Source organism: Pezoporus flaviventris, unplaced genomic scaffold, assembly GCF_033815535.1.
Source record: "Pezoporus flaviventris isolate CSIRO_AGI_PZ_B2104156 unplaced genomic scaffold, CSIRO_AGI_Pfla_v1 ptg000041l, whole genome shotgun sequence".
Lineage (NCBI taxonomy): Eukaryota > Metazoa > Chordata > Aves > Psittaciformes > Psittacidae > Pezoporus > Pezoporus flaviventris.
The window spans coordinates 11449770-11464575 of NW_026892589.1; the positions used below are offsets into that span (position 1 = coordinate 11449770).

At 51.5% G+C, this 14806-nt stretch overlaps 1 protein-coding gene across 9 annotated transcripts in view; it reads left to right on the forward strand.

Annotated features, from left to right (window-relative positions):
* Window positions 1-849: 849 nt before the first annotated feature.
* The window catches only part of NCOR2 (nuclear receptor corepressor 2), a 161940-nt gene continuing 147983 nt past the window's right edge, over window positions 850-14806 (forward strand). For all 9 annotated transcript variants that reach the window (XM_061466184.1, XM_061466189.1, XM_061466190.1 and 6 more), the window contains exons 1-2: window positions 850-1060; window positions 13221-13348. In XM_061466184.1, the coding sequence (XP_061322168.1) occupies window positions 956-1060; window positions 13221-13348 (233 nt within the window). In that variant the 5' untranslated portion in view covers window positions 850-955. The remainder of the gene's footprint in view (window positions 1061-13220; window positions 13349-14806) is intronic.

Here is a 14806-nt window from a genome sequence, read left to right on the forward strand (position 1 = left end):
CGAGGCAGCCCTGTGCCTGCCTGCAGCAGATAGCAAGTGCTTTATCAGCACGGGCTGATCTGTGGTCTCACAGGAGGAGCAAAAAAAAAGTAGAAAAAGAAAAACTTCCTCTTTTTTTGCTTATGCTTCTTTTTTTTCCCCTTTCCCACCCCTGCTTGGGTTTTGTCCACACCAACTGCTCCTTCAGTTGAAATTGCGTTGGTTCTCTGTGCAAGGGACCATGAGAGTGTGGGGAGAGGTGGCACTGGAAGCTTCCTCTGCTGCTCCTGGTGTGCTGGTGAAAGATTTAGAGACTGCCCCAAACCTCCCAGGCCAGGCTGGATGGGGCTTCCAGCAACCTGCTCTAGTGAAAGATGTCCCTGCACATGGCAGGGCTTGGAACTGGATGAGCTTTAAGGTCCTTTCCAACACAAACCACTCTGGGATTCTGTGTGCGAGAGTGTGGATGGGGAAGGGGATGGGCTGAGGAGGGATCGTGCACCTTTGGAGCTTTTGTTGAAGTGCCAAGACCCTAGGTTGTGGTTTTGGGAACTAAATCACCCCCAGAAAAATGGCTGTCTTGAAGAGACATGGAGACATAGATCAACAGGGCCCAAATGAATTACAGGCAGTTTGCAGGTGCTGGGGAAGGCTTTCCAGGGCAGTCAGGTGGGATGGTTTTGGGATAATCTTATACTTGGACTTTCCCTGTGGTGGGAGTAATCCACAACAGAAACTTGTCAGTGATGTTTGCCAAGCGGAAAGTGGGACTACTGGAGAGTTGAGGGCACTCAGGTTTTCGTGGTCACCCAAGCCTTGATGCTCGGTTGTCTCATGGGACCGTGGTTGACTGAATATTAACCTGCCGCTTTCCTCTTTGCTTCCAGTTGTGTGACGTGGACAGCACACACATGATGCCGAGGAGCTCTCGCCTCTCCTAATCCTTTGCCGGTGATTTGGAAGCAGCCCTTCCGAGATGTCTGGATCCACGCAGCCCGTGACGCAGAGCTGGCGCGCCGCCGAGCCGCGCTACGCGCCGCACGCTATGTCCTACCCGGTTCAGATCGCTCGACCACATGCGGTAAGGCAAGAGGCTTTCCTTCCCTGGCCTCGTGGGGCAGGGGCTGCGTGGCACATCACTGTCATTGGGGCTGTTATGCAGAAATCAGGCCGTTTCCGTGCCTGTGGTACGGGATTTCATCATTCCTCTCTTGTGGCATCCTCTTTTGTTTCTCCATATGGTGCTTTCATATTTTCTCGCCCTTTCCAGCCTCTTCCTGGTGGTGCTCATGGTTCTCTGGCTCATCACTGCTGAGCACCCAGGTCCATTTTGTCTTCCTGGCAGGAGCACCCTTGGTTGGATGCAGCAAACAGCTTTGGGGGGAAAGGGGAAGGTGTAATCTGCATGGAGCAGGAGCACTTGGCCTCCAGCCCTCTTTGGCATGGCCTTGAATCACAAGGGAATGAGCATCCTCTCCTGTGTGTGGCCTTACCACAAGCCTGGTCCTTGCTCCTCACACCCATGGGGGAGCTCTCCTCACTTCCATACAGATTGAGGGGGGTGAACCTGCTCTTCCATCAGGAGACCTGTCCTTCTCTATGTGGCATTCCTGGCTGGTGGTAGCAAGAAGAAAACTGAGCTGCTGTTCTTCCATTTTATCCTCCCCCACTTTTTTCCCTCCTCTTACCCTTGACCTCTCGTCTCCTCTTGGATCAGTGCATAAGCTGATGGTGATTTATTGCCTGTGTTTTGTTGAATCCACTGAAGCTTGCGCAGGTTAATTCACCCAGATCGAGCCTCTCATCTACGTGCTGTGTCACTCACACCTGTGCTTGCTCATCCTGAATGGTTGAATGTTTTAGGTTTAAGCCCTTAACAGAAAAACCCCTCTCCTTAGTGGAGAGCTTTAGTCAGCTCAGGCTGCTTAAATGAATCTTATTAGGTGTGGAGTGTGGCACACACTGGCAAGGCTGCTCTTTGGAGCTGCTTCTTGGTGGGTTATAGTGAGGTGGCCACAGCAAGGAAGGGGCTTGTAATACAAGTTAGTGAGGAGACCTTGTCTCGGGGTTGTGTTTCTGACAGTGATGGCTTCTGAATGGTAGAATTCCTGCTGTGATGATGTTAGGGTTTGACTTGAAAGCTGGAAACCCATGGAGTGACTGCAGAGGGGTGGAATTCCCTCATCTGCCCTCTTCAGGCTTCAGCAGAGCGGCACAGGGAGCAGAGCTGGAGCTGGGAAAGGCTTTGGAACAGAAGTGTTAAGGAGGGCGCAGGACAAGCTTTTGGCTGCCTCAGCTGGCTCATCCACATCGCTCAGGGCCTGCGTGCTTCTGCACAAAGAAGCTTTTCATCCAGGCTATGAGACATGCTGACCTGGTTCCATTTATGGGAGCTTTGCTTCCATCAGAGCAAGCGTGTTTGTTTGGGAGGTGGGACAGAACGAGAGCATTTGTCTCAGAAAGAAAATCCAAGTTCTCTTTTTATGGGAGCAGGAGGAGGATGTGCCCAGGTGAGGGAGATCTGCAGCTCTTGGTTTAAAAACGATCCCAAGAAACCTCAGTGCCCAAAGTGAAGACTGAATTTAGAAGAGAGTGAAAGGCTCCTGGCCTTGGGGTGCTGAGTCCTTGTCTTCTGCAAACCCCACTTGCTTTCCCCTTAGTGTCAGAGCAGGATGAACCAAGCGGGGCAGTTGTTTGCAGGTCAGATGGAGCTCAGGGTTTCTCCAGCCTGCCCTGCTCTCTGACTAAAGTGCACACTGGTTTTATCCTACCGTATCCATGTTGGAAGAAGCTGCTGGCGTTTGCTTCTAGAAGCTATTTTTACAGCCACATGTAATCTTCCGAAGCCTTGTGACACCTTAGAGGTGTCTGGATGCAGGAGGGGGCTGAGCTGGGATCTGTCTGGATGGGAAGCTGAAAGGCTCCTCTTGTCACAAGTGTGCCAGCCCCACATGAACCTCCCCTTGCCTCTGCTGGGGAGGGCAGGCAGAGCGTTCCATGAAGCGTGTCCCTGCATGATCTGCCCCGCTGCTCTCAGCTGTTGGCAAACACGTGGCTCATGCTTGGCAGCGCCATGGGCTGGAACCCGGCCATGGCTCTGGGGCTGGAGCTGATCTCTGGTGGGATTGCTTGGGAGAGGAGAGCCCAGTTGCTTTGAAGTTGCTGCGCTGTTTAATATTAAAAGGCAGTGGTATTTGCTTGCGTGTCTTGGCCAGGTCAGTTTTGTCATGGGATGTGTTTGCACAGTGAGAGCTTGTTTGGAAGAAAGCGAGAGAGGCCAAAACCAACCTGACACCAGCGTGTCTTGCATCTGAGTAGATCCTGGTTCTGGTTTGCCGCATTCCAAGACATCCTTTCCTGAGAGCTGGGAATTCGTCTGCCTGGGGATCCTTATCCCAGCGGTGGGAACGCCCTGGGTCAGCTCCTGGGGCTGAGCGCAGCAGGGCTGCGAATGCTGTTCTCATATACATACATGATCCCATTCCAAGTGTGGCGGTCGCGCCCAGGGATCGGCGCGGCAGGAATGCCGAGCCCAGAAATGAGCCGTGACGTTATTTTAGGCTCAGAGACACTTCATGAGAAGTGATTTAAAGGATTGCAGCTGTTTGATTTCACAGATGAGGCAAGTGAGAGGGGATGCTGTGGAGGGGCAGGAGGCGGGGGGAGCAGGCTTGGGTGTTTTTCTTTCCCCATTGCATAAACCCCAGGGGAATATCCAACAAAACGGGGGAAGAGATGCATTTCAAATGAATAAGCAGGAATGTGCTTTGTGCATATGGGCACCATCTCCCAGCAGCATTCCAGGTGTTTCTGCTGGGTTTGGAGCTGGCAGAGAAGAGCCAGGAGTGGTCAAGTGAGGGTGTTTGTTGCCTGGTTTCACTCTTAGGTGTCAGCTTTGGGCAGGGCTGATCCATGGCTCTGATCCAGAGTGAGCTCTGATGGGTGATGCAGCGAACTGGCTCTTCCACAGGGTAGGTTGGTCCTCAGCTGTGTGGGGATGTTGTCATCCTCTTCCTCCTCCTCACTGAGACGCATCTGGTCCCAGGGATGTGGAAATGGTGTGATATTTTATAATGGCCTTCAGTATAATTCCATCTTACCAAGAAACAGCCAGTGAAAATAGTGGATTTTTGTGTTTTTAAAGGGAAGAAGGAATCTCGGTGGAAAGGTTCTGCTTGATTTGACTTTCATTACCTAAAACTAAAATCGCCAATAATCATCAGTTTCTTCTTCAGAGCACTGAGTGTTTCTTGATCAAAGTGCAGGGGAAATGCTTTTGTTTTCCACATTCATTAGCTGTGCTGACGGGTGCTTAGTTGGCCTCTGTCATGTTCAGCTTGGAAACAGAACAATTGTTTGAATGCTCCATGACCTTTAGCTAAAGGTGAAAAAGCACATTACTTATGCTCTTCCCCTTCTAATGTGTCTGAACTTAATGCTCTCTCAAATGAAACTTTTCCATGAAGGAGATGTTTTCAGGCAAGCTGCAGGTATTTTCTGTAAACAGATCAATTCTCCCGCATAGCACATGGACAGAAGGGTTCCCTGCTCTTCCTCCTGTGTGGAGCCAGTTTCTTGCTGTGCCCTCCTTACCAGTCACCCTTCTGTTAATTCCCTGACCTTTCAGAGCCACAGGAGTGATGTGGCTTTGGATACAGGCTGGGTTTCCAAGAGGGTAGCACCAGCTGCGGGAGATGACAAGGGTCAGGGCACACAGCTTCTGTGCCAAAACAACTTCTGCTTTCAGGGTGCTTTAGTGTTTTACCTATTAGAGATCCTGAAGAGGTTTAGGGGTTGGTAAGATTGGAGTGTGTGCACATGCATGTGAAATTGGTGCTCCATCATCGTTGAATCCCCTCCCTGCCAAACGAGGTGCTCTGCATGCCTCCTGTTTGCCCCCATTCCCTGCACACACTTCAGGTGAGATGAAAAGGTGAGCTTAACCCTTCTGCTCCAGCTTTGAGACCATGCTTTCTCCAGTGCCCGGGAACAACTCTGTAATTCCTTCATTAAACTCCCTGTTTGCAAACCAGCACTTGTGCAGGAGCGTCCCAGCCCATTCACTTGGCCTGTGATAAATAACTTCCTTGTCTGTCTGAACCAGAGACCAGAGGTCAGTGCAGCCTTGTGTGTCGATTTGGTGTCCTAGCCAAACGGTGGCCTGGGGGGAACCGACTGCCTTCCCTGCCCAGGCTCCTCCTCCCTGCAGGGTTTGTTAAACCCAGCGTCCTGCCCTGGGAGGTGCAGTGAGGAGATGGGAGCTGCTGAGGTGGCAGGAGCTCGCTGCTGCCCGCAGTGACACGGTCAGCGAGGCGATGCCAGGTAAGCCTGCAGAGAAACAGTGTGTTTCACATTACAAGCGCCAGGCACCTTTGCTGCTGTGTTGGTTTTCCTTGGAGTCATGATTCGCACTCATATGTGCTGGAAGCAAAATGCCAGCCTGTGTCAGGGCTCCAGGAGCATGCAGAGCGGAAGAGTTTACAGTGCACCACCTCCGAGCGCAAAGAAAAGCCTCTGTGCCAGCTGCACGGCTGAGCCCCCCCGCATGAAACACCCCCTGGTTCGTGCCAGGGATTCACATCCCGAATCCTGCCTGCTGCGCTCCAGGGAATGTGCTAAGGAATGACGGGAAAATCAAAAGCATCTCTTGGAAATAGTGACTCCGATTGGGTCTGTCACGAGGACTCAGCACAGTCTCGCTCCTGAGCCTTTCCAGAGAAGGATTGCATTAGCTCTGAGAGGATTTGGGAAGATTGGCTTTCTGCTGTGGGACTGGGAGAGCAGGGAGGTGAAGGAACAGGACAACTAATTCCCTACCCTGGGGTCTCTCTCCCATTGCCAAGAAGGAGTTGGCTTACAGCAGTTTGGATTTAAAGCTCATTTTCCCTATGATACACAGCCTTTATCCAACACAGTTCTTTGTCTTCAAGCTACTGTAAACGTCCATAATTGCTCATTAATCTCTTTTTGGATGGGATTTGATGCAGGGGGTGATGCTTTGCATTTGGTTGGTTTCAAGATTATAAATCCACAGGGAAAGAAAGAACTTTTGCTGCGTATGTGGTTTGGCAGAGGTAGAGACCCACTGAAAGCACTTTTGGAGATGCAAAGCCTTTGCCTGTATGCCTGATGCACGTTGTCTCACCAACCTCTGGAGACACCTTCAAGACTTGGGGGCCTTTTGTTGGTTGTCACTGTCCCCACATTTGTTCAAAATGCTGAGCAAGCCGGGTTATTTGACCTGAAGGATTTGCTGCAGAGGGATAAGGAAGTGTAGGAGAGCTGAGGAGGGAATGTGCAAGGATGAAAGGGGCCTACACAGACATGCAGATAGGCTATGGGGGTTGTGTGTGGTGGGAGGCGGTGGGGGGCTGCTGCAGAAGAGATAGGATGATGAGCAAAATGACTGCGTGCTTGTAGGGTGGAAGTGTTGAGTTGGTTGTGTGAGGAGCTGCTCGCCCCACGTGGGTGTTTGTGACCACAAGTGACTTCAGGAAGCGCAGCACCAGGCGTGGGGAGTGGAGGAAGGGCAGACGGGTCATTCCAGCTCAAAGGCGCCTGGATGTGACTGGGACACGAGTCTTGTGATGGAGGGAGGCTCAAAAGCAGCACTGTAATGGATGTGGTGCTGCTCTGCAGGCACCTCTGGCTGGGGGGGAGAGGGCTGGGGCTGGCTCCAGCACCCGGCTCTGGTCAGATGACTGGGAAGCCACAACAGCCGAGAGCTGTCCCACCGAGACGTGACTGCTTCTCCATGAATGGCATATTCAGATGGCTCAGCTAAACAGCCCTGCTTTGCTCGAGGGGCAGGGAGAAGGGTGTCAGGAAGGATGCGTTGCTGTGCAGCTGGTACAGATGCTAATGGTGCTGGCAGCAGACGTGGCCTCAGCAGAGGGATGGCAGCAGGATCAATGCCTTCCAAGAAGGGGCCACGTGCAGTGTGGTCACCTCCTAAAACAAAAGGCCAAGTCAGCAGCTTCTGAGAGATGGATGGCAACGAGACTGCATTGGAATAATAAGGGCATTTGTCTTTTCAGCACATGTTGTATCCCCGTAGGCAAGATAAAATGCGTGTATTCAGCCAGGTTTTTATTACTGACCTTATCTTCAACAGTGGAGCTGATTGTGGAGGAGTTCTGATTTGTTTTATGGATTATTTTTTCTTTCCTCCTTACATCTGCAGCGAGCTCCTCCCAAGGTTCTGGGGAGGAAGTTGCGCAGACAGCAGTGTACTTGTGGACAGCCTGTTTTGATCAATAACCACCTCCTTGATGCTTCAGTGGGAGGTTTTCGGTAGCAGGGGATGGCTCCTCTTTGCTGAGGCTGAGGGCAGTGGGCTGTATGCAGCCCGTGCTGTGTCTGGACTGCCTGAAGTAATGCTCTGCTGAACATTCCCCTTTCCTCTTACCTGAAATGGCTTTGGGAGAAATGATTTTCTCCAGGCAAAGGCTAAAAAGAGCATTTCTTGGTCTGATGAGCAACTGCTATGCTGCCAGTGCCAAGGGGTATCCAGGCACCGCATAGCTTTTCCTTTTAGTGCTGAAATAGGTCACGCTTGCTGCTGGCAGGGGGAGATTTAAAGCAACACCTTTTGTCAAGGTGCAGAATGTGTAGAGCAGTGGTGGGGACCATCCCCTGTCTCTGGCAAAGCCACTTTGGCCACTCCACCTTGGACTGGAGATCTGGTCTGCCTCTCTGGTGGCACTGATTGCGGGCCTGGTCTCCTGCTGCAGCCAGGGTTGCACTGAGGGGCCCAGGCAACGGCTTATTGCACAAACTCGTTGCTGGATGGTCCACATCCCTTGCAGGCGTCATGCTGAGATACGCTGCTCCGTGCTGGCTGCGTGTTCTGGGAGGGTGGGAAGCTCAACCTGCCATGTGCTTCCCAGCGGAATAGAGTGGATTTGCAGTCCAAAGCTGTGTGGTCAAGTCTTGGCCACTGTGTTGGGTCACTCTGGTTTGTGTGTCCCTCCCCTCTGGCCATTGTCATTGTATAGGGAATAGCTGTGGCATCAGGAGTGCAGGTGTGCTCTGAGATGGGGAAACACCAGCGGAAAAGCAGGAGGAAAAGGATGGAGCACGTGGCTGGTGTGGGCGCCGCTCTGGGCAGCGCTGTTCTTAACCCCTCTTCTCTTGGGAAGTACCAGTGGAAACCAGGACACTGGGGCTGAAGGTGAGCTGTGGGGTAGAGCAAGGTCCCTAGATCCACCACAGCCAGTGGAATGTTGTTGGGGGGACCAGAGGAATGTGGGACATGCACTGTAAAGTGCCCAACTCTGGCTCTGTGTTCCACCAGTGCCATAGTGTGTGAGGACACCAACCCTGCTGCCCTCACCCAATAATTCCCTGTGGTGGCGAGGTTCCCATGCAGCACATGGGCTGCTCATCAGCAGCAAAACAGGCCAGGCAACCTCTTCTGAAATTAGATAAGGGACAATTTATCAACAGTGAAATAAACAGGGATGCACTAGTGAGCATTGGTTTTTGCTCAGTAGTGGACCACACCATTAGCAATTGGCCTCATTTAAACTTAAATGCTTGGGAGTGCTTCAGCAGAAATAGCACGTTGTTAAGAAACGCAAACTATTCGCAATCCAGCGCTGGGCGAGCTCCTCACAGTCCTAATCCTTGGTGGAGGTGGTGAGGAGCTGGGATTTGCTCCTCGGTGAGCGTGAGCAGTGCCCTGGCCTGTTTGCCTGCGTGCGAGAGGTGACAAGGACAGCGTGAGGCAGCGGCTTGGAGCTGTGCCCGGGTTGCTCGGCAGGTAAGGGGTATCCTGCGCCTGATGCTGTGATTCGAGGCGGTGCTGGTGCTGGTGCTGCTCAGCTGGCGGATGTGGTGGGACCCCGGGAGCACTGCTGCTGGCGTCACTGCACAGCAAGAGCTGATGGCTTTGAAGCGGAGCTGTGCGCACCAAAACCTGGCGGGGAGCTCCTGGCTCTGTGCTCGGCTGGGGGCGTGGTGAGTGACAGGGGATGGATCCAGTACTTGGGGCTGCTCGGGCTGTGCTGCAGGTGCTGTTCTGGCTGTGCTCCAGGTCTCCATGGGTTTGCTCCAGGGCTGTTTTCCAAGGAAGCCAAAAGCGCTGGGTGTTTGCTCTTGTTTTTGTGCTGGTGGGAGGAAGAGAGGAGGAGCAGTTCGCTGTTCTGTTGCAAGACCAGCTCCAGGCTTCCTTTCTGCAAGCCTCATGTCTCTGGGGTCTTTTCCTTGGGGGATAATTCTTGCAGCTGTGGGAATGCCATCTGGATGCAGCAGTCAGTAGATGCCTTATTCGTATGGAGGTGCTGGAGCTGGGAGAGCAGGGTCAGAGCTGCTGTTGCCTGTGGTTTAATGTTTGGCTCCATGCGTTGCAGGTCAGTGCATCACTTCCAGCATCACTTTCAAACCTGCTTTTACTCCTCCTCATTGGAGGTCAGGCACCCTGGGCTGGGCACCTGCAGGCAGGGGAAGGAGAAATGCAGCACACCAGCAAGTGCACATGTTCAGAACGGAAAGTGAGAGGCAGCAGGGCTGTGAGCAGTTATTAGTTTAGTGTGGGGTTGTGCTCGGGGCAGGGGACAGTGCAGAAATGTTGGAGGCCTTATGGTAGGTGAGGCAGCAGGCTGGAAGCTTTTAGAGCTGTTAAAAAGGGGCTGAAACCCAGCAGGGCTGGTTTTGTGTTGCTGAGAGCTTTTCTGTAGCGCTGCATTCAGCCTCCTGGCTTCAGCCAGTTTGATTAGTGTATCTAATGAGCCTGATAGACTCGGGTTATTTAGGGTCAGAGGATTTACCAGGAAGGGGAGGAAGACTGCACTCTCAGTGTTCCCAAATCAAGTAACACAAGAAGACCTTGAGGCTGGGAGGGCTCTCACTGAGCAGCACCCCCAGGCAGGGGCAGTGTGGATGTGCCCAACCTCCCTCATTGGGTGCAAAGGATGCTGTTGGCTCATCTGGCTGGGCCCAAGAACCTCTTCATTCTGCTACATCAAGAAGTGTGTTATAATGAGGCTGCTTTGGGCTCTTCAGCATCTTTTTTATCTAAATCTTGGCTGCATTGCTCTGCCGGGTGATTTATGGCACTCTTGGTGTCTGTCTCTGGTGATGCTGCTTGTGCCGGATCAGCCCAGCCGGTGGTTAGAGGGGACACAGTTCCCTTCACCCAGGTTATATTTTGGGAAGCTGCTGTTTTATCAGGAGAATAAGGTCTTGATATTGAGACTTCCAAAGTGATTTTGATTGCTTTGCTTTGGTTTTGTTTTGGAAACATTCCCACTCCTTCACCTGAGGAAAGAAGCTTAATTTCTATCAATGTAAGAAAAAAAAGTGCTCATCTCTTTGCATCTCTCCCTGACTGCTGCAAATCCTCCTTCCAGCCCCCTAAACCTGTTGACGTGCCAGAGCCCCTGACTACCCATGGTCTTTCTGCTTCCTTAATTTCTGTTTCATTACATGTAGTTCTTGCTCTGAAAAGGAACAACATGTACCTTGGAGCTACAGAGGTTTTTGGTTGTTTTATTTCAGGTCTCTTGCAGGTGCCAAGGGTGCACCAGAAATTTTAGGTCAGGATGGGGAATAAATCCCCTTTGTGTGCTTTGGTGGTGGAGAATTCACATGGAACCCACTGGACGCTGCTCCCTCGTGTCTGCATGTGGAGGGCAGCAAGGTGCCTCCCACCGTATGTCTTCAGAACACTGCTAACCAAAACCAAAGCCTCTTGAGTCACAGAATCATTTAGGTTGGAAAAGACCTTTAAGGTCATCGAGTCCAACTGTTAACCCAGCACTGCCAAGTCCACCAGGCAGTTCCAAAGGGAGCTCCTGAAGCTTTCCAGCATCTGTGTTTGAAAAACACAGGCATAGCTCCCAGTGCCATTTGTTGTAGTAACTTGGTGAGCCATTAATGGACCTACGTCCTGCCAGGGCTCCTGTGGCTCCTTCGACGGTTCATGACAGGGCACAGGGATTCACCAGTTTTAATCCTCCTTGCTGATTTTTAGGTTACGTTTTCTTCTGGTAGAACCAAACCCTGATGTGAGCAGAGCAGAGCAGGTCACAGTGAGGTGGGTGGTGGCTGGGAAGGCAGGAGCTGGTGCTCACCAGCACTGCCCTCAGTGATGAAGCCGCAGGGGCACATCTGCTGTCCCAGCCCATGGCTAATAGCTGGGAATAGCAGCCTTCCATATCACTTCAGGCCATGCCAGCAGGCTCTGAGCTCCACCAGCAGTTTTCTGATGGGGGATGAAGAGGAAAACGCAAAGCTCAGCTGAGTGTGGGTAGGAGGAAAAGGAAGAACAGATGGTTCTCGGGACACACAAGAGCCTTCTCTTTCTTTTCTCAAGGGCACAGCCGTCGAGCCTCCCAGACGGGTAATTCTTGTTTGTACACCCACAGCGGTGATGGTCCTGGTTGTGGGCCTCTTGTGGTGTCTCCGCAGACACGGTGTGTTTGGTTTGTAGGTGGATGTCAGGAGCTGCGTTGCCATTTTTGTTTTGAACCAGGACGAGTGTGAAGGTGGGGAAACGCTGTAGGCAGCGATTCTGCTTTGGCTGTAAGAGCTGATAGGCTCCTTCACTCCACACGTCTCAGTTTGTCCCACCATTGTTTGGACCAATGGCATATTCTGTCCCCCATGGATAGAGCCAAAGGAGAAGCAGCATCACGGGGTAACATCCTCCCTTAACACCTGGATTTACACCAGTGGATCATCCCCATGAGGATGAGTAGATGCTGTCCCAGTAATGCCCTTCTCGTGTCGCAAGAACCTGTCTGCAGGCACCCCTTGCCCCAGAGGCTGAGGTCTGGACTGGCCAGGCTGGAGGTGGAGACCAGGAGCGTGGGGCTGGCAGAGGTTCCTGGTGTTTCCCAAGGTTGGTGAGAACAGAAGAGCAGCACCCACGCTATTGCCTGATGCTGGGAAGGGATGAACCTGATCCCAAACACTGGTGCACTTATCTAGGCGTATGGAGAAGCGATGTCCATCAGACACCACCGTTCTCCTTCCTCCTCCATTTCATATTTGTCATTTCCAGCTTTTGTGCCAGAGAGCTTGAATGTGGGGTAGGGAATCTGCCTTTCCTGGCTGCCCTGTACTGAGTGCTTACAACTTCTGTTTTCCAGAAAGCTCCCATGCAAACATCTTGTTTTACCATCTAGTGGCCAGAGATGTTGGGCTTTGATATTCCCTTTTACTCCTCAGCTGGAGGGGAGCATGGCATCCAGTGCTGGGCTGCTCTCCTCACTTACCACTTCAGAGAGGGGGTCACTGGGGCTGGTTCTTGCTACTTAAGCCCCAGAATCCTTTCTTTGCTGACCATGCACCTCGCTGGGGCACTTCTGCTTCCTTAGTGCTGGGGCATGTCAGTCTTCATCTGATCAAATAGTATCAATTGTAGCTGTTAGGGCTGTCAGCCCTGCCCACACCCCCAGCTGCATGGGGTGTTTTATTTATTGGGGGTTTTTATTTAGGCCTTGAAATACCTCTTTTTGAGGGAATTGGAGCTTTCTTCTTCTGGTTGAGAACTGTTCAAAGCAGACTCCCAGGTGGGATTGGTTCTAACATAAACGTGTGTCAGTGTTACCAGGGATATTCTGTGGCAGGGCTTTCCATGCCCCTGCCGAAGGTCTCAGTTAATGAGATGATTAGTCTTCTGGTCAAGTAACTATCTGCAAATAAAAGCTAGGAGTTGAATGTAGCTGCTAAAATGCTGTTGCTGGATTCAGTCTGTGGCACAGAGCAGGAGGGATCCTTATTTAATTAAAATCAGGAACATACTGTACTGTACTCTCTCAGGGTCAAGGAACAAAAGAGACGTACACACAGTAAGTAGCAAAGTGTCCTTTCAAACCCCTTGAGCTCAGCCCTGGGGAGCTGTGTTTAAAGGGACACTCTCAAGATAACATTTGTGATTTCTCCTTTTCTCTCTTTCTTTCCCCGTATTGCTCTGTGGATTGATGCTGAAAGCACCTCTCTGCCTCTCAATTTTCTTCTTACCTGTTCTTCATCAGGACTTTTGGATGCCAGAAATCCCTGTGTGCGTGCCCAGTGCCTGAGCTGACACTGCTGGGGTCCCCAGTTAAAAGGCTGGAGGCAGATTGGACCAGGGCTGAGCTACCATCCCAGTACCATTGCAGGACTGGGGTTACTGGGAACCCCTTGGGAGGGGGAAGCACTGTATCTGTATGCTTTCTTCTCAGTTATCAAGGCTTATGCTTGCTTGGAAGTTGCCACCAGCCTAACGAGCTGTTGTGTGTTTGTTCCCGCAGGACGTTGCGCTGTTGGAGTACCAGCATCATTCCAGGGATTTCGCTTCCCACCTCCCGCCGGGGTCTATCATGCAGCCGCAGCGGCGGAGGCCGTCCCTGCTGTCTGAGTTCCAGCCGGGCAATGAAAGGTACCAGCTCCCTGCTTCCCCTGGGATATGGGCATCCCGTCTGCGTTAGGCAATGTTTAGTGCAGCGCTGTGGTGTGGAGGAGAGCTGTGAGAGACCTGGGCAATGTGTATCAGTACGGACTGTGCTGAGCCTTTGTGCCAGTTTAGCTTCCTTGTGCTAGTGCCAGTGGCACCTTTGGTTTCTTCATGCACTTTAAAGGCATCCTAAAAACACCAACAAACCCAGCCCTCTCACTCCTAGGGAGCTATACATTGCTGTAACTGGTTGCATTGGCTCTCCTAGAGTAGAAAATAAAGCTGTGTGGTTGGGTTTGGGCTGTGGCTCCCGAGGCCGAAGGGAGGAGTGAGAAGAGCTCATTTCCACTGCTTGTCTCCGCTTCCTCTTCTGCTGCTCTTCCTCCCTGCTTTCGTTGGCTTTGTTTCTCTTCCTGCATTCCCTGCACAACTTTCTCTGAGCAGATTTTTCCTGCCTGCTCTCCTCACAGCTCTCCCTGTGTCCCTGTTTTCATTCACAGCCTCCCGTGGGAGGCTGGCAGTGTTTTTGGGTGCTACTCAGACGTCTAAGTGCTGTGTGGCTGGAAATGCTGTCGATGCTTTCACCACAGGGGCTGATCTCTTCTGAAGGCCATCACTCTCACTCTCTGTTTTGTCTCAAAATGCTGCCCTCACAGTTTCTCTTCTGCATTTGATACTTAGTGGTTTTGGAAAAAAAATGGCCTGGAAGCAAAATAAGAGCCTTATGCAAAGCATTTTTTGATGCTTATTCCTTAGTTGGGCTAAGAATAAAACCAGTGCAGAGTCAAGAGATGAATCTGGTTCTCTAAAATCATTACTGCTAGGGGAGAGGAGAAAGACCTCAGGGTGCTGGATGCATGAGGGCATAGCTGCAGACAGGACCCTCCTTTCCTAGTGGCATGGATTTGGTGCTCGGCAGAACACCCTGGGAATCTGGAGGCAAAAAGCAACCTCCAAAGTTAGTTTTGCATCTGCCTTCCTTGATGTGCTCTTCTGGATTGTGCCTGTGGCACCTGCATGTACAAGAGGGTAATGTCACTTCTGATGTTGTGTAATTTATTGCAGCGTGTTACATTGCTTTGCTTTGATTTCTCAGTGCTTTGATTTCTCAGTGCAGAGTAACACTGTTAACTTGGAAGTGGGTCAGGTTCAGCTAAATCTGGGGGAGACGGGTAAAGAGAACCCAACAACATATTCCTGCCTGGTTTTGCTTTTCACACCACTTACGGTTTGCAACATGGAGAACCAGTTCTGCTCTCCAGTAAAAGGAAGGTTTCAAGGTCTCAATGTGCTATTTCAAGTAAATATATCTTGGTTCTTCCATGTAACTAAAAAAACCCAACTGCAAGCCCTGGTGTCTGCTCTACCACATGCCAAGTGTGCTGTGGTCTTCCAGGCATCTCCCTTTGGCTTACAAATGTTTCAGACTCTCCAAACTTATTT